The sequence below is a fragment of the Knufia obscura genome (assembly GCF_036327395.1).
Source record: "Knufia obscura strain CCFEE 5817 isolate CBS 148926 chromosome Unknown scaffold_1, whole genome shotgun sequence".
In the NCBI taxonomy this organism is placed as follows: Eukaryota; Fungi; Ascomycota; class Eurotiomycetes; order Chaetothyriales; family Trichomeriaceae; genus Knufia; species Knufia obscura.
The window spans coordinates 2242832-2266709 of NW_027042687.1; the positions used below are offsets into that span (position 1 = coordinate 2242832).

At 50.9% G+C, this 23878-nt stretch overlaps 8 protein-coding genes across 8 annotated transcripts; 7 read left to right on the forward strand and 1 right to left on the reverse strand.

Annotated features, from left to right (window-relative positions):
* Positions 1 to 127: 127 nt before the first annotated feature.
* On the forward strand, positions 128 to 5128 carry PMZ80_000848 (uncharacterized protein; the record flags this gene model as incomplete). The annotated part of the gene is made up of 2 exons (XM_064869298.1): positions 128 to 4567; positions 4619 to 5128. 2 exons carry the CDS (start codon positions 128 to 130, stop codon positions 5126 to 5128), a joined length of 4950 nt encoding a protein of 1649 aa, XP_064734795.1.
* A 601-nt stretch (positions 5129 to 5729) lies between these two features.
* PMZ80_000849 (uncharacterized protein) lies at positions 5730 to 7721 on the forward strand (the record flags this gene model as incomplete). The annotated part of the gene is made up of 1 exon (XM_064869299.1): positions 5730 to 7721. One exon carries the CDS (start codon positions 5730 to 5732, stop codon positions 7719 to 7721), a length of 1992 nt encoding a protein of 663 aa, XP_064734796.1.
* Positions 7722 to 8710: 989 nt separating this feature from the next.
* Positions 8711 to 10323, forward strand: PMZ80_000850 (uncharacterized protein; the record flags this gene model as incomplete). Its single annotated transcript, XM_064869300.1, has 2 exons — positions 8711 to 8763; positions 8820 to 10323. 2 exons carry the CDS (start codon positions 8711 to 8713, stop codon positions 10321 to 10323), a joined length of 1557 nt encoding a protein of 518 aa, XP_064734797.1.
* Positions 10324 to 11217: 894 nt separating this feature from the next.
* PMZ80_000851 (uncharacterized protein) lies at positions 11218 to 11899 on the reverse strand (the record flags this gene model as incomplete). The annotated part of the gene is made up of 2 exons (XM_064869301.1): positions 11218 to 11758; positions 11805 to 11899. 2 exons carry the CDS (start codon positions 11897 to 11899, stop codon positions 11218 to 11220), a joined length of 636 nt encoding a protein of 211 aa, XP_064734798.1.
* Positions 11900 to 15815: 3916 nt separating this feature from the next.
* PMZ80_000852 (uncharacterized protein) lies at positions 15816 to 17427 on the forward strand (the record flags this gene model as incomplete). Its single annotated transcript, XM_064869302.1, has 3 exons — positions 15816 to 16191; positions 16239 to 17349; positions 17400 to 17427. The coding sequence occupies 3 exons, from the start codon at positions 15816 to 15818 to the stop codon at positions 17425 to 17427; spliced, it is 1515 nt and encodes a 504-aa protein (XP_064734799.1).
* Positions 17428 to 17930: 503 nt separating this feature from the next.
* Positions 17931 to 19751, forward strand: PMZ80_000853 (uncharacterized protein; the record flags this gene model as incomplete). Its single annotated transcript, XM_064869303.1, has 6 exons — positions 17931 to 18282; positions 18333 to 18851; positions 18905 to 19187; positions 19239 to 19305; positions 19353 to 19559; positions 19608 to 19751. The coding sequence occupies 6 exons, from the start codon at positions 17931 to 17933 to the stop codon at positions 19749 to 19751; spliced, it is 1572 nt and encodes a 523-aa protein (XP_064734800.1).
* Positions 19752 to 20515: 764 nt separating this feature from the next.
* PMZ80_000854 (uncharacterized protein) lies at positions 20516 to 21615 on the forward strand (the record flags this gene model as incomplete). The annotated part of the gene is made up of 2 exons (XM_064869304.1): positions 20516 to 21032; positions 21092 to 21615. 2 exons carry the CDS (start codon positions 20516 to 20518, stop codon positions 21613 to 21615), a joined length of 1041 nt encoding a protein of 346 aa, XP_064734801.1.
* A 430-nt stretch (positions 21616 to 22045) lies between these two features.
* On the forward strand, positions 22046 to 23812 carry PMZ80_000855 (uncharacterized protein; the record flags this gene model as incomplete). Its single annotated transcript, XM_064869305.1, has 1 exon — positions 22046 to 23812. The coding sequence occupies one exon, from the start codon at positions 22046 to 22048 to the stop codon at positions 23810 to 23812; it is 1767 nt and encodes a 588-aa protein (XP_064734802.1).
* Between the last annotated feature and the right edge of the window lie 66 nt (positions 23813 to 23878).

The following is a 23878-nucleotide window of genomic DNA, read 5'->3' on the forward strand; positions in this document are numbered from 1 at the left end:
TAATTGATTAAGTCAAAGCAGACCACTGGCACTGCACTCCAGCATACTGTTAAGACTCTCTCGGCGCGTCCGCCTTCAATGCCGATTCTATACCTGGCGTCCTCCCCACGTCTCTAAAGCAGCCCGTATGCAACATTCCGACAAGGCCTCACCACTCAAGGATGACCTGAAATCTGAGCGAAATTTACGATCTGCTTCACCTGCCATAAAGAGGCCGGCATCGGATATGGGAGCACAGGAACGTGAGGACGACAAGGACGTTGCAATGGCCGACGACGCTGGCTCCCCAAATGGCCAGTCGCAATCTGGCAAACGACAAAAGAACGATGCTGCAAACACAAGCAACCCCGGCCCAGTGTCGCAAATGGCACCATCCTCAGAGGATACAACTGTGTCTGAGACCACAGTACCTTCCGAATCAGCCTCTACCGCACCTACCTCCATAATGGAACCTACCGAATCAAGACCAAGCATAGACGAACAGGTTGCCAAGGTGAAGGCAATGATAGCAGAGATACCTCAAGACGGCTCAAAAGGCTACGTGGTGTCTGGGAAATGGTTAAGGAAGGTGCTCGCTCACAGCTCAGATCCGCCAAAGGGTATAAGCAAAGAAGCCATGGAGGAAGAGATTGGACCAGTCGACAACGCCGACATTGCCATGGTCGCTGAGGACTCTGGCAAACTCAAAGATGAGGCAGGAGAAACCTTTACATTTCTACGGCCTGGTTTGGTTATGGAAGAGGATATGTGGGTGATGCCTCAAGCCGCGTGGGATCTAGTCGTCCAGTGGTACGGTGTGGCTGCAGAATCCCCAATCATTACCCGATATGCGCATGCTCTGAGCGAGGAGAACCCTCTGGAGATTCAGTACGAACTACACCCGCCTGTCTTTTCTTTCCTGAAAGTGGTCGGCACGCACACTCCGCAGACAACCAAAGACGCCGACGCCCTACCGCCGCGAATGGTCGCTAGCGTACACACTCCTTTCATGAAGTGGTTGAAAGACGCGAAAGAGCTGGTTCACACAGACATCAACACCAAAGTCCGAGTCTGGAAGGTGTTAGGAGGCATCAAGAGCACCTCTGCGTCTGGTATTCTGACACCTGCTGCTAGCAGAAGTGCGTCGCCAGCACCTGGTGCAGAGATTATTGCGAGCGCTGGCTCAAAAATGATCATTGATGTCAACACCTTTGGCCTACTGAGCCTGGGCGATCAACGAGAGCTGATTGATCACAAGGATCAGACCATGGATTCAAAATACAATGGCAAGATTGATCTGAGAACTATAGGACTTGGTAGAAGCGATGTCATTGTCCTAGAGGAACAGACGAACAAGACCGACGAATACCCAAGTGACAACCCCAAATTCTCCATGAAAGGTGCTGCAAAGGCAAAAAATCTAACTGTCAGCGGTCGATCATCTCCAAATCCTAGCATGATGACAAGAGGTCGAACACAGAGGGAAGGCAAGCCCAAGGGCATTGTTGGTCTACAAAACCTGGGCAACACCTGCTACATGAACTCAGCACTTCAATGTATACGAAGCGTTGATGAGCTGACCGAGTACTTTCGACGTGGTCACTTCAAGAAAGAGCTCAATTTCGACAACCCCTTGGGTCATCACGGAGAAATGGCAAAAGCCTATGGCAACTTCATCGAAAGCATTTACTCCACCAATTCGAGTGCCGTCAACCCTTCACCGCTGAAGAGAACCATTGGCAAATATGGTCCAAATTTCAATAACTATGGTCAGCAAGATTCACAAGAGCTATTGGCCTTTCTGTTGGACGGCCTATCAGAAGATCTCAATCGTATCGCCAAGAAGCCCTATATTGAGAAGCCTGACTCGACCGATGAGATGGTTGGGAACGAAGAGCTGCTCAGAGACTTTGCCGACCGTAACTGGAACGACTACAAGGCGAGAAACGATTCAGTTGTGGTAGATCTGTTTGCAGGCATGTTCAAGTCAACCTTGACCTGCCCGACCTGCCAGAAGGTCAGTATTGTCTTCGACCCATTCAGCAACTTGACGCTCCAATTGCCCATCGAGAACAACTGGTCGAAAGAAATCATCTTTTTCCCGCTTTATGAGAGACCCGTGAAAGTTGATGTCGATATTGACAAGAATGCTACTATTCGCGATGTGAAGGATTTCGTTGGTCAGCGTGTGAATTGTCGGGCAGATAAGATGATCTGCGCAGAATCTTACAAGAACAAGTTCTTCAAGATCTTCGACAACGGAGAAACGATCGCAGAGACCAACATCAGTGCAAATGACGTTATCTGCATCTACGAGCTGGCGGACACACCTACCAACTACAACCCCGACAAGCAGAAGAAACACTCCATTTACAGCAACAGAGACGGTGATCCGAAAGTCGACGCTGATACGCCGGCTGCTGATCGATTGCTTATACCTATCTACCATCGCAAGACGAAGCCGAACGGAAACAATCGCATGCTCCGGTCGTTCTTCGCCCACCCGAGTTATGTGGTGCTGTCGAGAAAGGACCGTACTTCTTACGATGCTTTGTTCAAGAAAGTCCTCGCCCAAGTTGTGGGCATGACTACGCAAGACATTTTGGAGAATGGACTTGTAGAATCTACTGATGCTACACCAGAAGACTCGGATACCTTGATCATATCGGAAGGCTCAAACGGATCCGAATCGCCTAGTGCTAGTGCCACATCTGTGCAGGACGAGGACGGTATGGTTGATGTGTCGATGCGCGATGCAAGTCAAGCCACAGAAGCAACGCCGTCAGATCCTCGAAAAGCCACCATGAAGAAGCTGCAACAGCCAGGTCCAGTGAGACGAGAGCTGCTAACAGCCTTCGAGATCAAGGTTGCACATGGTGATGACGGAATAGCGACTGGATGGAACACGATCAACGAGAATACGGACTTTGAATCTGTCAAAGTAAAAGCTGCAGAGCTCGCTCGGTCGCTTGCTCATCGCCCCAAACAAAGCATAGATGACGAAAACTACGACAGCAGTGCATCTGATCTTCCAGATGTCGAGCACATCTCTCGAAGAAGGTCACGAGATTCTGGTTCCGAGTCTGGTGGCAGTCCCAAGCAAGAGACTGACGATGACGATTCTGTACAGCTTCCTGATGTATCCGAAATATCCTCTGGCAAGGACACCAGAGGTGCTTCGAAGCATGCAAAGAAGAGGACCTTCAAGCGGAAAGGGAAAATAATCACTGGCAAAACTAATCGAAGAACGCCGCCTGTTGCACCACAACCGAAGGTCACCACTGCTAACACCAGTGAGTTGATCGTGCCGGGCGATGCCATGATACTGGATTGGGACTCAGATTGCTTCGACTCCTTGTTCACCGGAGACGAGGCTGATACAAGCACCATGCGTGGTATGCTTACGCACGAAGAACCCAAGCTCTATCATGACGAAGAGCTGGTGGCCAAACGCGCATCGAGACTCACGCGGAAGAAGAACGGCGTCACGCTCGAAGACTGCTTGAATGAGTATGGCAAAACCGAGACACTGTCTCAAGACAATGCTTGGTACTGCCCTCGCTGCAAGGAACACGTCAAAGCGGAGAGACAATTCGAGTTGTGGAAGGTGCCAGATGTTCTTGTTATGCACTTCAAGCGCTTCAGTGCAGCCCGGAACTTCCGCGATAAGCTCGAGTTGAGTGTTGATTACCCCGTCGAAGGTCTCGATTTGTCAAGTATGGTCCGGGAAAAGAGCGACGGCAAGAATCTTATCTATGACCTTATCGCTGTCGACAACCATTATGGAGGCCTGGGTGGTGGTCACTACACAGCGTACGCCAAGAACTCAGTCACTGGAAACTGGTATGATTATAATGACTCTCACGTTTCACAAGTCAAAGATCCACAGCAGGTCGTTCAGAGGAACGCGTACCTCCTTTTCTACCGCCGACGAGAACCAGTCCCTTTAGGTGGAGAGAAACTCGAACAGATCCTTACAGAAGCAGGCTCTGATGAAACAATGAATTCAAGAGACGCGTCGCCTTCGGGGGAAGGCCGGCGTCTCGGCGGCTCCTCCCACAATGGGTCGTCGAGCGCTTTCGGTCAGCCTCACCACGTGGGAGATGGTGGTTCAGCAAACAATCAGCAGAAGATGAAAGGTCTGTCTCAGGATCAAGAGCAAGACGGTCATATGATCTTTCACGGTCCAGAGATCCCGTCGAACCTGAGCAGTAGCGATGCCCTTCCTTCCTACGGCGATTCCAACAATGACATGCTCATGAGCGCGGACGTCGATGAGGGTATCGGCATGGGAGGACCGAATGTGCCGTGGAACGACGACTCAGGTTGGAACTTCAATAATATCACTGGGGTGCCTCCCAGTAGTAATGTGGACGAAAATGAGCCTTATGCCAGCAGCACTGGTGGCCTTGGTGGGAGTACGCGGGCACCCTCTGAGGATCTCTTCGCTGAAGGCGAAAATCAGCCCATTCTGGCTCAGAATCAGCGAGAGTCAGCACCACCACCCGATACTGGGGTCCTCCCGGGGGCCGTTCAGATGATACCTTGGGTACCGGGTCCAGGCGAAGAAGAGGACGAAGACCTCGAGGTTCAAGAGTTGCATATTGACGAAAACAACAAGTCATAGAGTGGCCCCGAGACAACTCAGGAGGGCACCAGCTATCCGAAAGCAATAGACGAGGAAGTTCTTGACATGGTTCTAGAAGCATTCCAGGAAAGTCGTAAGGGCACCGGGCAGTCAAGCTCGACCTCAACGCGTTCGGCATCCACCGCCAGCGGGATTTCACGGACGCCAACAGAAGAAGCCATGATACAACAAGCAGTTGAGTATAATGTGCCTCGACACGAGGCAGCGGATGCCCTAGACCAGGTTGGCTTTTCATCCGTGGAAGACGCTTTAGCATTGGTACGTAAGGCTGCGGAATTAGAGGAATTACAACGTGAGCAGTGGGTGCAGGAAACCATGCGTGAGCAACAGTTGCAGAAGACTGATGCTTCTCCGAAGGTCCTGAAACTCCACATCATGAGGAACGAGATCAAGCAGATTGTGGACATGGGGTTTCAAGAGGCAGACGCTGCCAACGCATTATCTCAGTGTGGCGGCCATGTCGGTGATGCTATTACTTTGTTGGTCAGTCAGCAAGATTGAAGGTCGGGCAGGCTGAGGTACTAAAACCATGGCATTGATGGTCGGTGTTGTGGCGTCTAGGACGGAAGGTTGGGTATCTATTTGTTCATGCTACAAGTGGGTGGTGATAGAGCATCGTTCTTTAGCTCGGGGGGCGCACCCGATGCGGCTATCGATGTGTGAAGTATGTACATAGAGAAGTGGTACGACCAATGCATGCATGCGGCTTGACAGGCAATACGAGGCGCGGGCGCGTAACCAGCTGTCGACTTAGGAGCCTTCTCGCTAAGGATCCACTTCGCGCTAATCTGGGATACTACTTGTACTAGCTCAGCCATGAAAGTGGTGGCACTCATGCAAGATGTCGAAATTGATGTCTGTCTCAGCCTTAGAAGCCGTACTCCGGATCTTCCCTCCATCCGGACGTGTCTCTACCATGTCCATCTACAGGAAGGTTGCTGGTCAACAAAATCGTTCTGTGAGGCCGACAGAGAGACATTGGGCATATAGACGACATGCTCTGCGATAAGACTGACAATCGCTCGTCAGAATGTACCAACCATCAAGCAAGAATGGGTTCTTCTCAGTGCCACGATTTGAACCACAAAGCATCCATCATTCAATGGACGACATCCCTCTTCAGCCTGGAAAAACGCAATCGCAGGTATCGACGGCGTATCCACCTGGGTCAACTGATCTTTCTCTTGACCTTATCGACCCAGCAGCCTATGCTGCCCACGAGCGAAAGCCAACTACACAATCAGCGCCAGCTCGTCACTTCTGGCACAACCCATTCAGCCTTGCCACAGTCATGTTCGTGGGTGATCTATTTCTCACCTTAGCACCCTGTCTGTTCCTTCTACTCTCTTTCGAGGCACTATCAGTCGATGGACGACCAGTCTCATCGCCCCGTGGGCAGACTGTCGAGCAGGCAGCCAAACTTGGGCCAACGCTGTTTCCGATCGTGTTCGCGGCGATAGTAGGTCGACTGATGAAAACTTACGCACTTTGGCGGGCAGAACGAGGGGCCTCTCTGGGTATTCTTGAGCAATTGAATGGTTCACAGAATCTGCTAGCCGCATTGGAGCGAGCCGTAGTCCTACCTGGGCTCGGTGTGCTGAGCATAGGAGTTGTACTCTTGTGGGCATTGTCGCCTGTTGGTGGTCAAAGCACACTGCGTGTGCTTGTTAGGGGCCAGTCGGCAGCGATCAACTCGACAACGATCTATTACTTCAATAACACTGGTGATGATTACAGTGGCCTCTTTCAGGGGGCTAGCATGTACACTACCTACGTGAGTGCGTTGAATGCAGTGTTCCAAGCTACACTCGGCTCGATACAGCGGGTAAAGGGGAGCGATATATGGGGAAATGTGAAGATACCAGTGCTTGAATATATGCCCAACTACTTTGCAGGACCAGACGAAGATGGCTGGTACGACTTCGACGAGAATAACTATGACTCTCCATATTCGGCATTAAATGGCATTGTGGTCAGTGGCCTACGGGATGGTGTTGACACGAACTTCACTATGGAGACATCTTATTTCAACCTTACCTGCAGCGACCCCACTATATTCAACACTGCTGGCTCCGAAAATGGTACATTGGAAGGCTTTGCAGATTGGGCTGGCGACCTCTTCATGCGGGTGGATACCTCAACTCAGCTCTTCAATGGATTGTACGCTAACACATCCAATGTCGGATGGAGTTCCTACATGGTTGACACGAACTACAAAAGCTCAATACATTTGGACTCTGATCCAATATATAACATTATTTATGCCTCCAAGGGTGTTAACGCAGGCTGGATTGCAGCATACAATTGTACCATGGGGAATTACCACGTCGAGTCTGATATCCTCTGCACGAATAGCGACTGCCATGTCCGACGAGTCCGCCCTTCAAAGAACGCATCATGGTCTACCAGGGGATGGCCGTTTCCAAATAACAGCACTCTACTTTCGTATTACCTGCTCACTTGGCTCGGAACGGCAACAGGTCAACAACATCCTTCGTCCATCTCACCGATCGACTTCTATGTATCGGGTTCAGATACACCGTTCATCGCTTCAATTGGCAGCGCCGCAGAAATTAGCTACGACAATGTCACTGGCGAGCAATTCGCTAAACGGCTCCAGAGCCTAGTAAATACAGGCTGGCAGCTCGGCTACCAGAACCAAGCCACCGCACAAAAGCCGCCCGACAACGAGACTGCCCTAGCACTAAGTACAAACCCTTCAACCAGCTCGCTTTACGACGGTGGCGTAGGCTATACCACAACTGCCACAACCGGCACTACAACCTCCAGACACGACATCTTCATCGCGAACAAAGCCTGGGTCACAGTCACCGTCATTGTCGCGTTCATCCTTCTCTTCTGCGGTATCGCGAGCATGATCTTTAAGTACGGTTCTCGGTCGCCTGATATCCTGGGCTTTGTGAGCAGTATGACGAGGGACAATCCGAACTTTGAGCAGATTCCCGGGGGTGGTAAGTTGGATGGGTTGCAAAGGGCACGGGTGCTGAGGCATGTGAGGGTGCAGATTGCGGATGTACAGCCTTGGGATCAGGATGGGCATGTTACGTTAAGAAACTTGGGGGCGAAGAGGTAACAGGTGGTACAGGAACTATTCTTTAGATAACAAGCCTTTGTCCCTCGGCTGAGCATGCAGTGGCCATATGGCAGCCTGGCACACCCCGGAAAGTCAAGATGAGTGCCTGTACGGTAGAAATTAGTGCTTGAAGCGCTCACGATGACTTTCCGGGATGTGCCTGGGTCATGACGATCACAGCCACGTCGGGGCCGAAAAGCGCCCCCACAAAAGCAAGCTAAATATGTTCGGCCCGCGCTAGCTTCGAGGCTTAACAGGCTTGTCCTCGCCCGGACTTCCAGGACGCCGAGAGCTCTACATTCAGAACTGAAATCTTTGGTATTCGGCCACTATGAACAGGGCAAGAGCTGTCGTAGACCTCAGGCGGAGGAAAAGAGGGGGATACCAAGGACTCAAGTGAAGTGTAACCACCCGCTAGTTAAAACAATAATTGTCCCATTTCGCGATTACCGAGGGACTGGCCCAGTCTTTCCGTCACCTGCCTGCCAAAGCTAGCCACCAATCAAGTCCTCTACATTTTCCTTCAGTGGCAAGAACCCCAGAAATCCGGGTTCTGACATGTATTGTAGCAAGTGCAAGTTTTGCCAACCGAGCTTCGAGCATTTCGCCAAAAATACGCAGACGTGGTTTCACCTTAGGCCTGCAGGCACGTTTGGTGAAGTTGGGGCAATGGGTTACGCACGTACAGATCTATCCAATGACCTTGCATTCTGGATTCCAGCCGAGAGCCAATACTTCGGGCCACCTCTGAACGACTCGCTTGTGCAACTCTCGGATCTCCACCCATATCAAGCATAGAACCTGGTTCGAACCGGTGAAACACCGGTGTTCACGATAAGGCAAAGTATAACAGCCAGAGCCACCCGAACAGCGTAAATACACACCTGCTCGAAAGGTCTTCAAGACATGCCATATGGTAAAGAGCTCCCCCTCCACGGCCATTGTAAGAACTCAAAATCAGTTGCCTGCTCGGCTTAGCGTCGCTATCAATGCACGCATCATGGTTCTCGTATAATGTCGCGAGACCATATCCTTTTGTATGGTACGCAAGACTTGTTGCTAGAGCGAGGAGAGGTGGTTGTGGCTGACTCGGCACAGGTTCACTCCGGTGACCATTATCGGCGGGATCCTGTTTACAGTCCTATTCAGCTTCCTCAATGTCGCCACCAACGGTTACTATCTGACAACTATATACACTACTACACCAAATGCCACCCTCGACCAAGACTATTGGTTTACGAAAGCACCATGGTCATGGGGAGGCAAGCTGAAGCCAACATGTCAAGCGCAAAACATCCCCATTGGTTATGAGTTCTTTACCACGAACCTGGGTCTTTCCTACATCTTAGAAAGCGTCTCTCGCTTCGACGAGGTCTCAAACCAGACAATCAGATTTCCGTCGCTGCCTTATCTCAATCAGACCCTTCAAGACTGTGCAGTGGACAACGTGGTCCTTTACATGAAGAAAGCTGACCAAAGCAAAAATGGCCGAGGCGCATGGTGGTCATGGGGCGATAGCAGCGCAGCAGCAACAGCGCATTGTACACTGAACACAGCCACCGGTCTTGTCAAAGCAACATTCAGCACAACGTACAGCAGCAATGCTAAACAATTCAACTATATTATTCAGAATAACTATACTGAATCGTCAAGCAAGTGGTGGGGAACACGCCTACTCAACCTCTACTGGGCATCTAGTCTCAAGTTGATGGCAGCGGCACTGTACGAGGACAGCGACGGAACTCTCACTGACACACCGATCTGGACCAAGGGGCAGATTGGGTTCAGACCGAACATTTCCCAGCCTCACGACATCAAGGATATCTCGTTCTTCGACCTCAATTACTTCTTCCTTGCCGCCAACGCAGACCTTTTCAATTACCTTCTCCCGTACGACCAGATGTACAACCAGCCTGATGGTCTTTCTACGTCAGGTCCACTAACAGAAGGTCTGACGTGGGCAAAGGTAATGTACTCGACTATCCTGACTGACCTCGGCCAGTCACACCTGCAAAATCTTCTTCTGGACGAAGATCTCCTGCAGTGGGCATTGCAGTACCCCGACGACAAATTCCGCAAACAACTAGACGACATCAGCTGTGACTACAACGTTGATCAATCTTGCGACTACGACTGGATAAACTACGGCGGTGTAGCATCTCCACTCGAGGCCCCTGACGCAGGTGGATTAATGCAGACGCCCATGAACCAGAGCTACGATGCGTATAAGAGCCTTATGGGTCCCCTTGGGACGAAGAACGCTACGATCTTCAGCCAGTATGCGTGTTCTGTGCCTGTGAGGAAAGACAATGGGACGCTCTTTCTGGCGGTGTTGATCGCTGATCTAGTCTTCCTACAGGCACTTTGGAGTATCCTGAACTGGGTGGCCGGCGGCATTGTGGCGCGGCAGCATAAGGATGCTATGGCTTGTCGGACGCATGCTATGGGTCTGGATGGGTACGGGATGGTTGGGATGAGACCGGTAAGCGGAGGAGACGATTTTGATGGCCGGAGCACGAGTAAGCTGGTGGGAAGTCTTAGTCGGGAGGTGTCAGCTGGTCCAAGTTTGATAAGTACTAGGGATGGGTATCGGCCGGTATGATGGACATGACGATATTTGACAAAACTTTGACTGCCCCGGTTCACGTTCCTTGTTCATACCTGACACACTAGGCTTGCCGCGGACCAGAAACATAATGGATTGCCTCGCCACTGCAGAGGCTCAAGCTTACGGCCCAAAGCGAAGTCTGTGTGCAGGAGACGCTGGCAAACGACTGTTAGGTCCTGATACCTCTTCCAGAGCATTACAGCGATTATGCTTCCTTACTGAAAGGACCGCGGTCCATGTCGTTGAATCCGCCTCGGAACGTACATCCACTATTGCAACCTGGCTACCGATTAAAAAGATCTCCTATCTACCACCGATACGTGGTTTGAGCTGGCTTCGACGAACAACATGCCATCCACAGCAATTGCCTCTCCCAACGCACCTGGTCTGAAGCTGAACGGCCGCTTGCAGGTTTCAGGTACCGTCCTCCGACTGGTCTCGTCTCTGGGAAACCTGTGCAATTACGAAAGCTGCGCAGCGCAACACAGCCAGCCGACTCCGAAGAGATGCATATCACATAACGCCCACATAGTCCTATTTGAGCGATTAACGGCACGACTGCCAACCTTGCTGACAGCGCGACATGCAATGTGCTTTTCGGCGAGGCGTGTGCCGCGCCACTAGTGATATAGGAGACTATCTTCCTCCGACATAAGTCAATGAGCAGCCTTTGTCCAGCCAGACCGAGTCGCTGCTTGCAACATGCTTGCCATTTCGTGTTGTGAGACCTTGCCCGTGCTCGCGCCAATTACTCTTCACGTTGGAGCTACGATGCCGACGCTGCCCTGTCCGAAACCACAGGGTGAATGTGGAATTGACATCGAGGCAACCTGCGAACACGGTCCCATGGCCTGCGATGATACCGGTTGATATATGTGAGGACATCTTTTAAGGCCTCAGTACATTGTCCGAGCTTTTCGAGATAGTGGTTGCATTTCTCTTCGTCAGGGGGAGATTCGACAAAGTCCCCACGCTGCTTTTGATGACAAGATCGTAGTACGGCGTATGAGCCAGGTTGAGCCGATGAAGCGTCTTCACCCTGCGAATCGACCATGTTTGACCTTCAGCGTGAAATAACTCAATCTCCAAGTCGACTAGCTTATTCTGTAGATCTGCTATCATGAGCATATCGGCTGCTTGATATGCGGGAAGCAGTAACGTGTGTAAAGCGTTTACGATTGCATCGCTATCTCGCTCTTGGCTGCATCTCAGACGTTCCGGTATTTCGTTAGTATACATCCAGTCAACAACGATCTCGAAACCTTCAACCGAGAAATCATCAAGCTCAAGCTTGTCAGCTGATCCTTCCCAACATGCTTTTAGGCGAGTCTCGAAATATGGCGACTTGTCGATCAAAAGCTGTCGATGAAGCTGGAAGGGTTTCTTTTTTGGGCCAACGCACACTGTGATGATCTTCTGCTGCGTGAAGCTGGAACCTTCAGCATCAGCACTCATATATTCTACAGGTCACTCACGAAGAAGCCAGGGATGCTCGCTTCGAACATCGCTTCACTGTGCTCTTGCCGTCGCGGGGTGCATCGCCTGACGCCGGTCGCTTGTGGCTCGACATTCTGGACGCGGGAGCTTGATCTATGAATTCGTGCAAAAGAGCTTGTTTGTACCGAGAAGGCACACAGGTCTTTCTTGTACTGCTCAGCAGGAGAACGCCCTCAGAGACCCCGAAACACGTTAAGGTTAGATGCATAAGGCGCTAACGGCAAGGAAGACACGAAACGCACGTGATTCGCCTCCACTAAAAATAGTACAGAAGCTCACTCCTTGATTGTGAACCAGACGAGACATTTAAGCGAGCTCACGGCTCATTCACACAGAATCTGACCTGTCATTGATTTCAACCATGGCCACAGCTGAGTGACCTGAGTTGAAACGCGGAGCCTGGCTGATCACCGTGTTGATGATGCAAGAACGACAAACGCCTAATGCGCCGCCACGAAGGAACTGCGATGAGTCGGGTCTTGCGCTTATGCCAAGCTGAAACCATCAAGTTGCCGTCGGAAGATACGAAAAAGCTGTAGCTGTTACCCAGGTGCCATACCACATGGGGACGCACGAACACCGAAAGTCGATGTTCTCGGTGGATGGGACCCGCCATTTGGAGATGCTATCTTTCAGGCAGCTCGACCATTGACCCATCTATGTGATCGTCAACAATATGACGGGCATCTACATCTACCGAACTCTGAGCGACATCTCCGGCCAGTTCTTGCGGAGGTCCATGGTGTGAACGCGCAAATTGAGGACCACCAAACTCCGATTGGGACAAGCCCAAAGCAGTGCTACTACCCCAGTTGTAGAAATGGGCATGGTCGTTCGGCGGAGAGAGTAGTGTGGGGGATTGTGGTTGATGGCGATGTGGTAAGTGTGCCACTGCCTGGGGAGAATATGCCTGGAAAGCGGAACGGGTTTCTACTCCTTGGATAGAAGGGTGCTGAGTGAATCCTTGCTGCATCTGCGGACTCCAATCCTGTGGGGAACGTTGAGGCGAGTATGGCGGTACTGGAGATTGTGAGTCTAATTCTTGTCAGCACTTTCACGGGCTTTGCAGATGAAGAAAGGAAATTCGCTGCTTACCTTGGTAGGGAGAATGCATCAACACAGCGCCGGCGGTTGCCATCTTTTCTTGCTCGCCACCATTGTACCCGTGGTTTCGATCTTGCGCGGTCCTGTTGTACAGTTCAGAGTCTTCTCTGTGTTTCTTGCTCGAACGCTTCGAATTATACTTGATGCGCCAGACGATGAAGACGATAGCGCATAGAACAGCAAAACCTCCGATGGCACCGCCTGATATTGCGCCCACCAATACCGTGTGCTGCTCCTCGTCTGATGTTGCTGTTGTGCTTGTTGCGGCCGGACTACTACTCGTGGCGGACGCTGTGCTCGATGAGGTTTGAGTACCCGAAGACCCGGCTAGCGGAGGTTGAGGGTCAAATTGATTAGCATCGATGGGGTTGGTCGAGAGGTACATGGCAGCAAGTGAGTCTGATGGACAACCGTTGTTCTCACATGCATTCACTTCGCAACAGCCAAGAAATGCTGGTTCGGTAGTCTTGCAGGTGTAGAACTGTTCAGGCTGCGGTCAGTATGAAGCCCTAACGCAAGGTTACTGCTTACTTTGCTTGCAGCTGAATTACATTGTTGATCCACAAAAGTATCATACTTTGAAGCATCGAAACTTGCCGGGTAGAGCAGCCCGGCAGAGCAACCGGTATCCGTGCAAGGATATTCACCACAGCAGCCAGCAAATTGGGTTCCTTCGGATTTGTTCAGTATGCATTCTGCTTTTCAAGTGGCATCCCACCGTACCATTGCCGCAAGCATACTATCCGCTGTTAGCGATGAATAACTTGATTTGGTATATCCAACCATACCCAGCTTCCGCCCGCAGGACAAGATGGAGCGAATTCTGGCCTAGAAGTCATAGTAAAGGCCTGAAACGAGGGATTTTTCCAACAGTCACTCTGACAGCGGTGTTGAATATTGAAGAATTATTTCTGAAGCGCAGAAAGAGATCGCAGCCAGGTCATACATCTTTCAAAAAAGGCCATAGCTGAGCCGCTCTCCTAAGTTGGCCTCCACCCCACCATGCTCCGTCTGCCAGAATCACGAACAGTTCCTCAGATGGTTCTCCAAACCTGGGCTACGTCACACTGACCATGTCGCATGAAGTTGGACCTGATATAGACAAAGAAGACGCAAAGAACCGAGGCCATCGCATAGAGATGGCATGGATAGTTGTGGCCAAGCTGTTTTAGATTCAAAAGTGCAGGAACTCGGACAGGGGAGCCACCACCCGCGTGCGCTTATCGAAGCTTGAATGCGTGCTTGGCGATCATGCTAACCAGCAGATTTGTAATTCTCACACATGAAATTGGTGAGTATGCGCATCATATCATGCATCAGAGTTCATTGGTTTCGGGACTCCTATCTGTGGGCCCTGAGGTAGACGTTATGAGCTTCAGAATTTCAAGTTGTTCCGAGACTGCCAACTGAAGTCCGTCGATCTCATTTCCACTAGTGCATCGGCACTATCCTCGAAATGGCGTCAATCTTGTCTATCCTCCACCCAGTCGGAATCTGAGCTGTCTCGCTCAAGATCCAATGGAAAGGATTAGCAAACTGCCACAGGTCGTTTTCCACAGGCTTGGTAGGCTGAACTTGGCTTAGAGGCATCAGAATTTGCGCGTTTTAGCGTGTACGTGCTAAGAGCGGTACGGTGAGGTGTAGGACACCTGTGAAGCTTCTACAGGACCTGTGAAATCGAAACAGGTATGAAAAGAGTTAAGCGCCTCTGTTGTGATTAGCGGTAGGCTTCCGTGCTCCGTTACGGAGATTGGTTAACCACTTTACGCGTTCCGATTCTGGATGAACGCTACCACCTGTGGAAAACGACCTGTGGAAGACTGCTAATCCTTTCCAATGACTCTCGGACCGCGGATTACTCATGGCGGTGCTGTCCTCGGGGTCCTGCTTTGATGCCTGACGTCGAGACTCTGTACTTGAGCATATTCTGCGACAACCTGTCGACATTCAAGGATGCGGAGATTCTCATTGCTTGCTTTCAGTAGTCAATCGTGGAATTCCGAGAACCACGAACAGACATTGTCGCTGCAATAACCTAAGTATCTCAAATCGCCACCAGTACAACTACAACAATCCCATCGCTTTGTCACTCGAAGCCGGGATAATGCCATCAGCTCATCAAGGTAGGCTTACCAAGGTGGTGGTCTCGGCTGCGTATCGTTGGGATACGGGTAAAGGCCAAGAATGTTGCGTGAAGCTCTTCTTGTATCTCCGGAGTCAGTCTTGGCCCGAACTTTTGAGTGCTCCGCAAACGCGTGTCAGTCGCGGCCCCTCATCACGAAAAAGTGCCACAACATGAAAATCAGAATAAAGGTTCTAGAACCCGACAAAATCATCTAACAAAGTTCAACGTCGCCGGTGCCTGCACCAGCCTGTCAAAGACCGAGCTTTGAACTCCGTCTCTGCCACATGCCACATTGCGCATGCAACTGATGTGACGCAATGGGCTCAAGGCTTGGGCTTGGGCTTGTAACCCCACCAAAACCACTCGGTATGATCTGAGCGCTGAAAGACTGGCAATAATGGAGTCCCATTTGGTGCCATCAGCTAGCTGAGTCAAAAGCTGCGAAACCCGCTTTCAACGGTTTGGCTCCGAGAGTCCAGCAAATGATCATGCTCACATGGAAGCGTGGGTGATATGAGAGAGACACGGTAGACATGGCCGGAACCACGAGTCCTTATCTTGCAGGGATTGGATAAATTTTCCACCTGCGATACTGTACCAAAAAAGCAATTCCTAGAGCTCAACAAAGACAGCAGGTGCAGTAGCTTTTGATCATCTAAGCAGGTTCTTTTTCAGATTGACCTCGACGACGCCATCGCCCTCATTGTCAGTGCCACTACATCAAGCCGAAATCGGTGCAAACTCCGCAACAGCCATAGTTATGCCTGAGGAGAACTACTGCCTGCTGCAAGGCTTTGAGTGGAACGTGCCTGCCGATCACAAGCACTGGACCCGCCTCACGAATGCTCTCCAGGATCTGAAAGATGTTGGGATAGACAATGTCTGGCTCCCACCCGCATGCAAGGGTTCGGGTGGCACGAAGGCCAATGGGTACGACATTTATGACCTGTACGACTTGGGAGAGTTCGACCAGAAAGGTGGAAAACCTACAAAATGGGGATCCAAGGAGGAGTTGCTTGAGCTGAGCAAGAAGGCTCAGGAGCTGGGTATGGGCCTGTACTTCGACGCAGTGCTCAACCACAAAGCCGGCGCAGATTTCAAAGAGAAGTGTAGGATACAGGAGGTTGACCAAAATGGTAAGTCTGTGAGGAGCAGGGGGCTACACAAGACTAATATTCGACAGACCGTACCAAAGACGTCGGAAAACCCCGTGAGATAGAAGCATGGCTGGGTTTCAACTTTCCAGGCCGTGGAGAGAAGTACAGCAGTCAGAAATGGCGTTGGGAGCATTTCTCTGGTACTGATTACGATGCTGGAAACGATAAGACTGGCATTTATCGTATCTTGGGGGAAAACAAATACTGGAGTTCATCAGTCGGAGATGAGTCTGGGAATGCGGACTTCCTCATGTTTGCCGATATAGATTATTCGCATCCGGAAGTAATCAAGGACGTTATACATTGGGCCAAATGGGTCGTCAAAGAGTTGAACCTGAAAGGGTTCCGATTCGATGCTTGCCAGCATTTCTCCGAGCGCTTTACGAACGAACTTGCTGAGAGTCTCGAGAAGGAATTTGGCAAAAAAGCGATGTTCCTGGTTGGCGAGTTCTGGACCGGAGATGTCAAGGAAATGCTTGAGTATTTGGATGGGATGCATCACAGGTTTTGCCTATACGACTCACCATTGGTGTACAACTTCTCCCAGATTTCAACGAGTGAGGATGCCGACCTGCGCAAGGTCTTCGACAACTCCTTGGTCCAGAAACGTCCAGAAAGCGCCGTCACTGTTGTCATGAACCACGATACCCAGCCTGGTCAGACTGTTGAAACCAAAATCGAAGGCTTCTTCAAGCCCCTCGCATATTCATTGATCCTCCTGCGCAAAGAAGGTTATCCAAGTATCTTCTATGGTGACCTATACGGCATGAAGGGGGAGCACGCCGAGCCTCCAGCTTGCGGCGGTAAGCTGCCTGACATCGCACTGGCTCGCAAGCTATATGCGTACGGAGATCAAGAAGACTACTGGGATGACCCGAACTGCATCGGCTTCGTACGACGTGGCACAGAGGAGCACCCACAAGGCCTTGCCTGTGTCATGAGCAATGCCGAGAACAACCAAATCAAGATGGCTGTTGGTGACATGCACAAGGGTGAGGTTTGGACTGATGTACTTGGATGGCAGACCGAGGAGGTCAAGATTGACGATGACGGCTATGGTACTTTCATGTGTCCAGGCACTTCGGTTTCCATCTGGGTAAAGAAGGACGCGCCTGGCCGTGAGAAGTTTGGCAAATTGTGAGTACTTCCGTTCTCCCCAGCCCTGAGATACGCTAACCAGTCAACAGTGATTCCGATATCTACGCAAAAGCCTAGACAACTAATGCCCTCTCCCACAACCATATCCTGGATGACTCAGCGACAATAAGGACATCAATTCTGGGCCAATCTAGACGCGGATAGAAGACCATAGACTAGACAAAACATAGACTCGATCCGCAGGTTTTATTAATGCCTCGAGGTGGTTCGACTCCCCAAATGAAACCGGTCAAGAGGTGCCGATACTTCTGCTCCCCCGGTACAGCCCAAGTTCTGAGTGCCTGACTTATTAATTACAGTACCGTCAATGAAGTTGCGTCAGCGGCTGTCGATGCGAAACGTGGCTTACCCGAGGCACTGGATGATCTGCATGCGGGGAGGCAGCCAACCAGTATAATTACAAGTAGCTATACTGCAGCTTCTGTAGGCACATACTTGGCGTCTCCCTCCATACCAAGAATTCGCATCTTGGGCTTGTTCATCTTGCTGTACACGGTGACTTTGTTCTGGTAGTACTTACTGCCTTGGAATCCTATTCCCCGAGGGGTGCTCAGCACACTATGGGCAGACGTATTCCCAACTTCTTCAACCTTCTGGTCGTCATCTATGTGGCTCTTGGCTCAACTGCCTGCAGCTATGGCTTGGCCATCATTGGGTCGACGATCGGACAACCGACCTTCTACACGGACCTTGGCATGGCACCGCCCGGTAGCCCCGGATACAGTAAGACCGCCAACTTGATATCAACATTCAACGGTGTCAACAGTGCTGGTGGTATTCTGGGGGCAATCTTTACTGCCTGGTTCGCCAACTATGCTGGCAGAAAGCGGACGATTCAGCTCGGGTGTCTGATCCTGATTGTTGGAGGCGCCATTTCTGGAGGTGCTGTCAATCCTGGCATGCTGATAGCTGGTAAATTTCTGTGGTCAAAGGTCATGGTTGAGGGCTGACAATATCCATAGGCCGCCTCATTGCTGGTATCGGCATCGGATTGTTGATCACGAGCATCCCAATGTACCAAAGTGAAGTTTCCACGCCAGAGACTCGCGGAACTTTGACATCTCTCCATGGTGTGATGTTCGCCGTTGGGTACTCATTGGCTGCATGGATCGGCTTCGGATGCTACTTCAGCTCACCAACGTCTTCCTTCGGATGGAGGTTCCCAATGTCCTTTCAATGTGTTCCAGCCTTAGTTCTGTTGCTGGGATCGCAACAGCTACCATTCAGCCCTCGGTGGCTACTGCAGCAGGACAGGCATGAGGAAGCTCTGGCAACGCTGATGAGACTCCATGTGTCCAAGGAGGACCCCGACTGTCATGAAGCAAAACGAGAGTTTTACCAGATGCGCAAGCAGCTCGAGCTGGATCGCAGCATCACAGCCGAGGTGAGCTCTTTCGAAATCTTCCGGACACCATCGAACAGGAAGCGAGCATTGTTCGCATTCGGCATGATGTTCGGGAACATGTTCACAGGCATTCTAGGTAAGCGCCTCGACTTTATGGGATCGTTTCGTAATTCTTACCTTTGTCTTTAGTTCTCACAAATTATTCTGTGCTGATATACGAGCAAATCGGCCTCACGGACTATATGCCATTGTTGCTCAATGGCGTGTTCGTGCTGATCACGTTTCCACTGAACGTCTGGACGGCACTATTTATTGACAAAATAGGGCGTCGAAAACTGTTGATCGCTGGATTGGCAGGCTGTTTGATAAGCAACATTTTCGAATGCGCACTCCAAGCTTCCTTCCTCGGTACAGACAACAAAGCAGGACTCAACGCAGCAGTGTTCTTCATATTCTTCTTCGTCATCTTCTGGTAAGATCTTGTGAATACTCTGGATGAATCGTCATTAACCTTCACGAACAGGGCTGCATGCTTGGACGCGACGCAGTACGTTTACATCGCAGAAATATTCCCGACTCATATCCGCGCGGTAAGCTAATTCCCGACAACTGCTTTTGTCTGGCTAACGTTCTCCAGGCTGGAACAGCATGCGGTATCGCTGGACTGCTCTCCGGTACGATCATAGTGCTTGTCGCTGGCCCCATAGCGCTTGATCGGATAAGCTGGAAGTTCTACTACGTGCTCATCTTTCCAGTGGCAGTCGAACTGGTTTGTGTCTACCTTTTCTTTCCCGAGACGAAACAGCGCAGTCTGGAGGACATCGCGGAAGCATTTGGTGACAAGGTACGTCCCCAATCGTTCCGTGTCGAGTTGCCGCTGACTCAGTGAAAGGTTGCTGTACACTTTTACAATGCGACGGCTGAAGAACAGGCTGCATATGCGGAGATTGAGTTCAAGACAGACCAAGCACAGTCGAGGCGGCAAAGTGAGAGTGCGAAAGCTGGTGATGAGCATATTGAGAAGACTTCAGCGTAGCTTTCGTCGTAAATCGGTGTAACAAGCACGTAGTCTGGAACTGGTGGTTCATGAACCACTATGCGAATTTTCAACCAACAAACACCTGCTTATCCGTCAGCTGAGGCGGTTGACAAAATAATTGGCCCACTCCTCGTTAGGCGCTTCAGACCTAAAGTGCAGGCGATAGAGATGCTCTAAGGGCGAGCTAGGCATGCCTAGATGTGCACAGCCGGCCTCTAAGAATACGGTGGACCGAATCGGAGTGGGCCAATTATTTTGTCAACCGCCTGCCGTATATGAACGAGATTTCGAGCCACTGGAACGTTTGACGGAACGCGTCCGCACGGTTTGTCTTTATGCTCACCGTTGTGCACTTTTAGTGAATACTGTTGGCCGTATGACTGATACCTCGAAAGATTACTTGACTTTTCTTTTTCTGCTGCTGTCATGCCCGACATCCAGTAGAAATATTGACGAGTTCTCCAGCTGGTGCCACGCATATGCTCGACTCGCCATCAACCTGATGCTCGTTGCGCACGCCGGCTCCAGCTAGGGAACGCTTACTAAATCCTGACTTGCAACGTAACGGCTGGGTTGCCGGTACGAGTACTCCAACTCTCCAAAATTTACCGTTATGATGTCACGCTAGCTACAAGGCGTGATGAAGCCGCCAGCTTTGGTGATAGAACGGACCTCTAAGAGTTAAAACAGAGGTAAAGATTCTGATTGACACGACTCTTTGAAAGCTTCCGTTTCAACGACGTTCAACCACTATAATCAACATGTCATCAGGCAAGAAAGTGTTTATCGTTGGACCCGGCTTCATTGGGTGGAATGTTCTTGATATTCTCATAGAGCAGGGCTACACGGTCACAGGACTAGTACGGCGAGACGAACATGCTGAAGGCATCAAAAAGTCGGGCGCGACCCCGGTCATGGGCTCGCTGGATGATAAGGAACTGATCACTAAGCAGACGGCTGAACACGATATCGTCTTCCATACAGCCACTGCCGACCACGTTCCTAGCGCTGTCGCCATCCTCGACGGCGTAAAGCAACGGGCAAGTAAGGGCTTAAACACCATCTACATCCATACTTCTGGAACGTCAGTCCTTGACGATGGCGCAAAGGGTGGCGAGAAGTCGGAGAAGATCTACCATAACGATAAGCGTGAAGAGATCGACTCTGTGCCCGACAGCGCGCCGCACCGAGAAATCGATTTGACCATTGTGAAGGCTCAGAAGGAATTGGGCGCGCAAGCAAAGATTGCTATCATGATACCACCTCTGATCTATGGCTGTGAGTGGCTTTTCTCTTCCACTCGGTATCCCTCTAACCTACTAACGCACATATTGCAGTCAACCCGAAGCACAAAAGACTTTCCATACAGATACCGACACTCACCAGATTTGCCTTGAAGCACGGCTTTGCTGCTCATGTTGGTACTGGTGCGCCCCTTTGGTCCAACATACACGTTATCGATCTGGCTCGTGCATACGTCGTCCTTATGCACCACATGGAAGACACATCCGCGGCCTCATTGCTTGAAAATCCTTACTACTTCTGCGAGTGTACCGGCGACAACGAGCCATCCTGGCAGGAGATGGCAACAGTGATTGGTTCTGGCTTGCACGAAGCTGGAAAGATCAAGGATCCAAAACCTCGGACTTTGCCTGAAGACCTATACGGGGATGTTTTAGGAGACTTCACAGATGCTGTCGTCGGTATGAATAGTCGAAGCCGAGCGAACAGGCTTCGTGCTCTTGGTTGGAAGCCAGTCGAGAAGGATTGGAGGAAGAGCTACCTTGAAGACGAGCTGCCCGAGATCGTAAAGGAAGAAGGCGGTAGCTTCTCTGGGTATAAAGGGGTAGTAGCAAGCTGAATGTGCTTTGAGGAAGTCTCGTCAGCCGCCGTGTCAACGAGGCTCGGCCCAAGCTTTTTGGAGGCCCGTGCGCATGCTTGGCACCAAAAGTTCTGTTTAAGCTATTTTGGGCCTAGTATCGGGGCTTAGAGATCTGCAACATCCCCGTCGCTTCCGCCCTCGTCTCTGAATGTGGTATCTCATTTTTCTAATAAGCATTCTTCATGTAGAAACGTGGTATAAGACACAACACCATTTTGCCAGCTGGCAAATGCTACATACCGCTCTGGATGTGAGGAATCTAACATTCGCCGCCAACGCCCACGCGTCATGCCAAGCACAATCTGTCGCTCCTTTCGTTTGTCGAGATTTGACCCAACCTCATAATTTAGCGAGTCAGACTCCCACCAGCATGTAACCTGATATCAATTTCTCCCTGATTGTCAGTCAAATGTCCGGCGATGGCATTGTCCAGAACCATCTCAATGGCCACAGCGGTGTTATTCTTGCCGTCTTCATCATCGTGTCGGCATTCGTGATATGGCCAGTACACATACCGCTCCCACTATACATCCAGCGACCTCTGCTGAGGTTGCTCAAGTCATGCAGAGTTATAGGCCGCCATGATCACAAAGAGTTATCGGCGAGAACATTGCGCTTTCCGCTGTCGCTACAGACGGCGCCGGTCATTGGTTTCATCATCTTACTGGCGACTACGACCATCAACGGAAGTACGATACGTTTGGGGGTCAAAGGTGACGAGAACGTGAAGCCATATGACGTCCTCGTTCTCTTCGTCGCGCTAGCATACATTTCTATCGCCCTTGATGGTACCGGCGCGATCGAGGCGGTGGCTTTCTGGGTTTCGAAGAGTGGTGGCAGTTCTGGCCTACGCCTGTTTACTTACCTATACGTCTTTTTCTTGAGCGTTGGGTGCATAGTCGGGAACGATCCATTAATTCTGTCCGGCACCCCTTTTCTTGCATATTTGTCGCATCACACGAAGATCGAGCCGTCGGCATGGGTCTTCAGCGAATTCATGGCTGCCAACACCGCTTCAGCTGTACTTGTCTCTTCCAACCCCACCAATGTCTTGATTGCTGGCAGCTTCAACCTCAACTATCTTTCGGACTTCACTAAGTACACGGTGCTACCCTCGATCGTCTCAGCTCTTCTCAACTATCCTGTCCTCCTGATGATGTTTTGGAACCAGATACCAAAGACTCTTACCCCACTTCAAGAAAATCCTTGGTCAAAATTGCGAGATCCAGCAGGAGCAATCTTCTTCAGCGTACTCATGATTGTCACAGTCGCCGTTCTCGTTGGGACGAGTTTTGTACCTGGACACGCTGTAGAGGTTTGGATGGTCACAGCACCAGCTGGTATTTTGGCATTTATCTTCGACCTTGGCAGCGACTGGTGGCAGCACAAAGATCGGCACGCTGCACGAGAGCAAGGCCTGTCAGACCAAGCGGCTGACATGCGCCCGATCTCTCGAACAGGATCTCGCGGACCAAGCACACGAGGACGACCGGAATCGACTTCGGAACAAGAGAAGCCACGAATGGATGAACTAGGGTACGGTCCCAGCACTGATACATCACCTGCATCACCCACGATCAGGAACAAAGATGTAACACCGATCGCAGAGTCTGACTCGATGAGTCTGTTCTCGTTATTGCGTTCATTTCGAAGACGCTTTCCCGGTACAACTTTGACTGTCACGCGATTACCAATTCCACTTCTCCCATTTGCGATCTGCGAGTTCATCCTGGTCCGTGGCCTCGATCAGCGCGGCTGGATGCATGTCTTCGCTCAGGGGTTTAGCAATGCATGCTCTACGCCCCTTGCCACTGTGTTCTTCTTTGGTTTTGTGTCAGCGGCCTTCCTCTGTCCACTCGCAGGGACCAACATCGGCGCTACGATCATTCTCGTGGAAATAATTCGCAATCCGGCGTTCTCGAATGCTCCATCTACAAGAGCAGAGCCAAGGATCATGTCTGCTGCGATTTATGCGACAGCTATGGGAAGCAATTTGGGCGCTTTCAGCTACACTTTTGCTGGGAGTCTAGCAGGGCTGCTGTGGAAGGGACTCCTGGCCGATAAGGGAATCCACATTAGTCAGCTGAAGTTTGCAATGGTCAATGCATTGCCGCTAGTGGTACAGACGACGGTCGCATGTGCGATCATATATGGACAGTTGTACTGGTTCGAATGAGCTCTGCATGGGTCGCAAGCACTTCAAGGTGTGCGCTATATTGTTCGACGGGTTTCGGCAAATGCG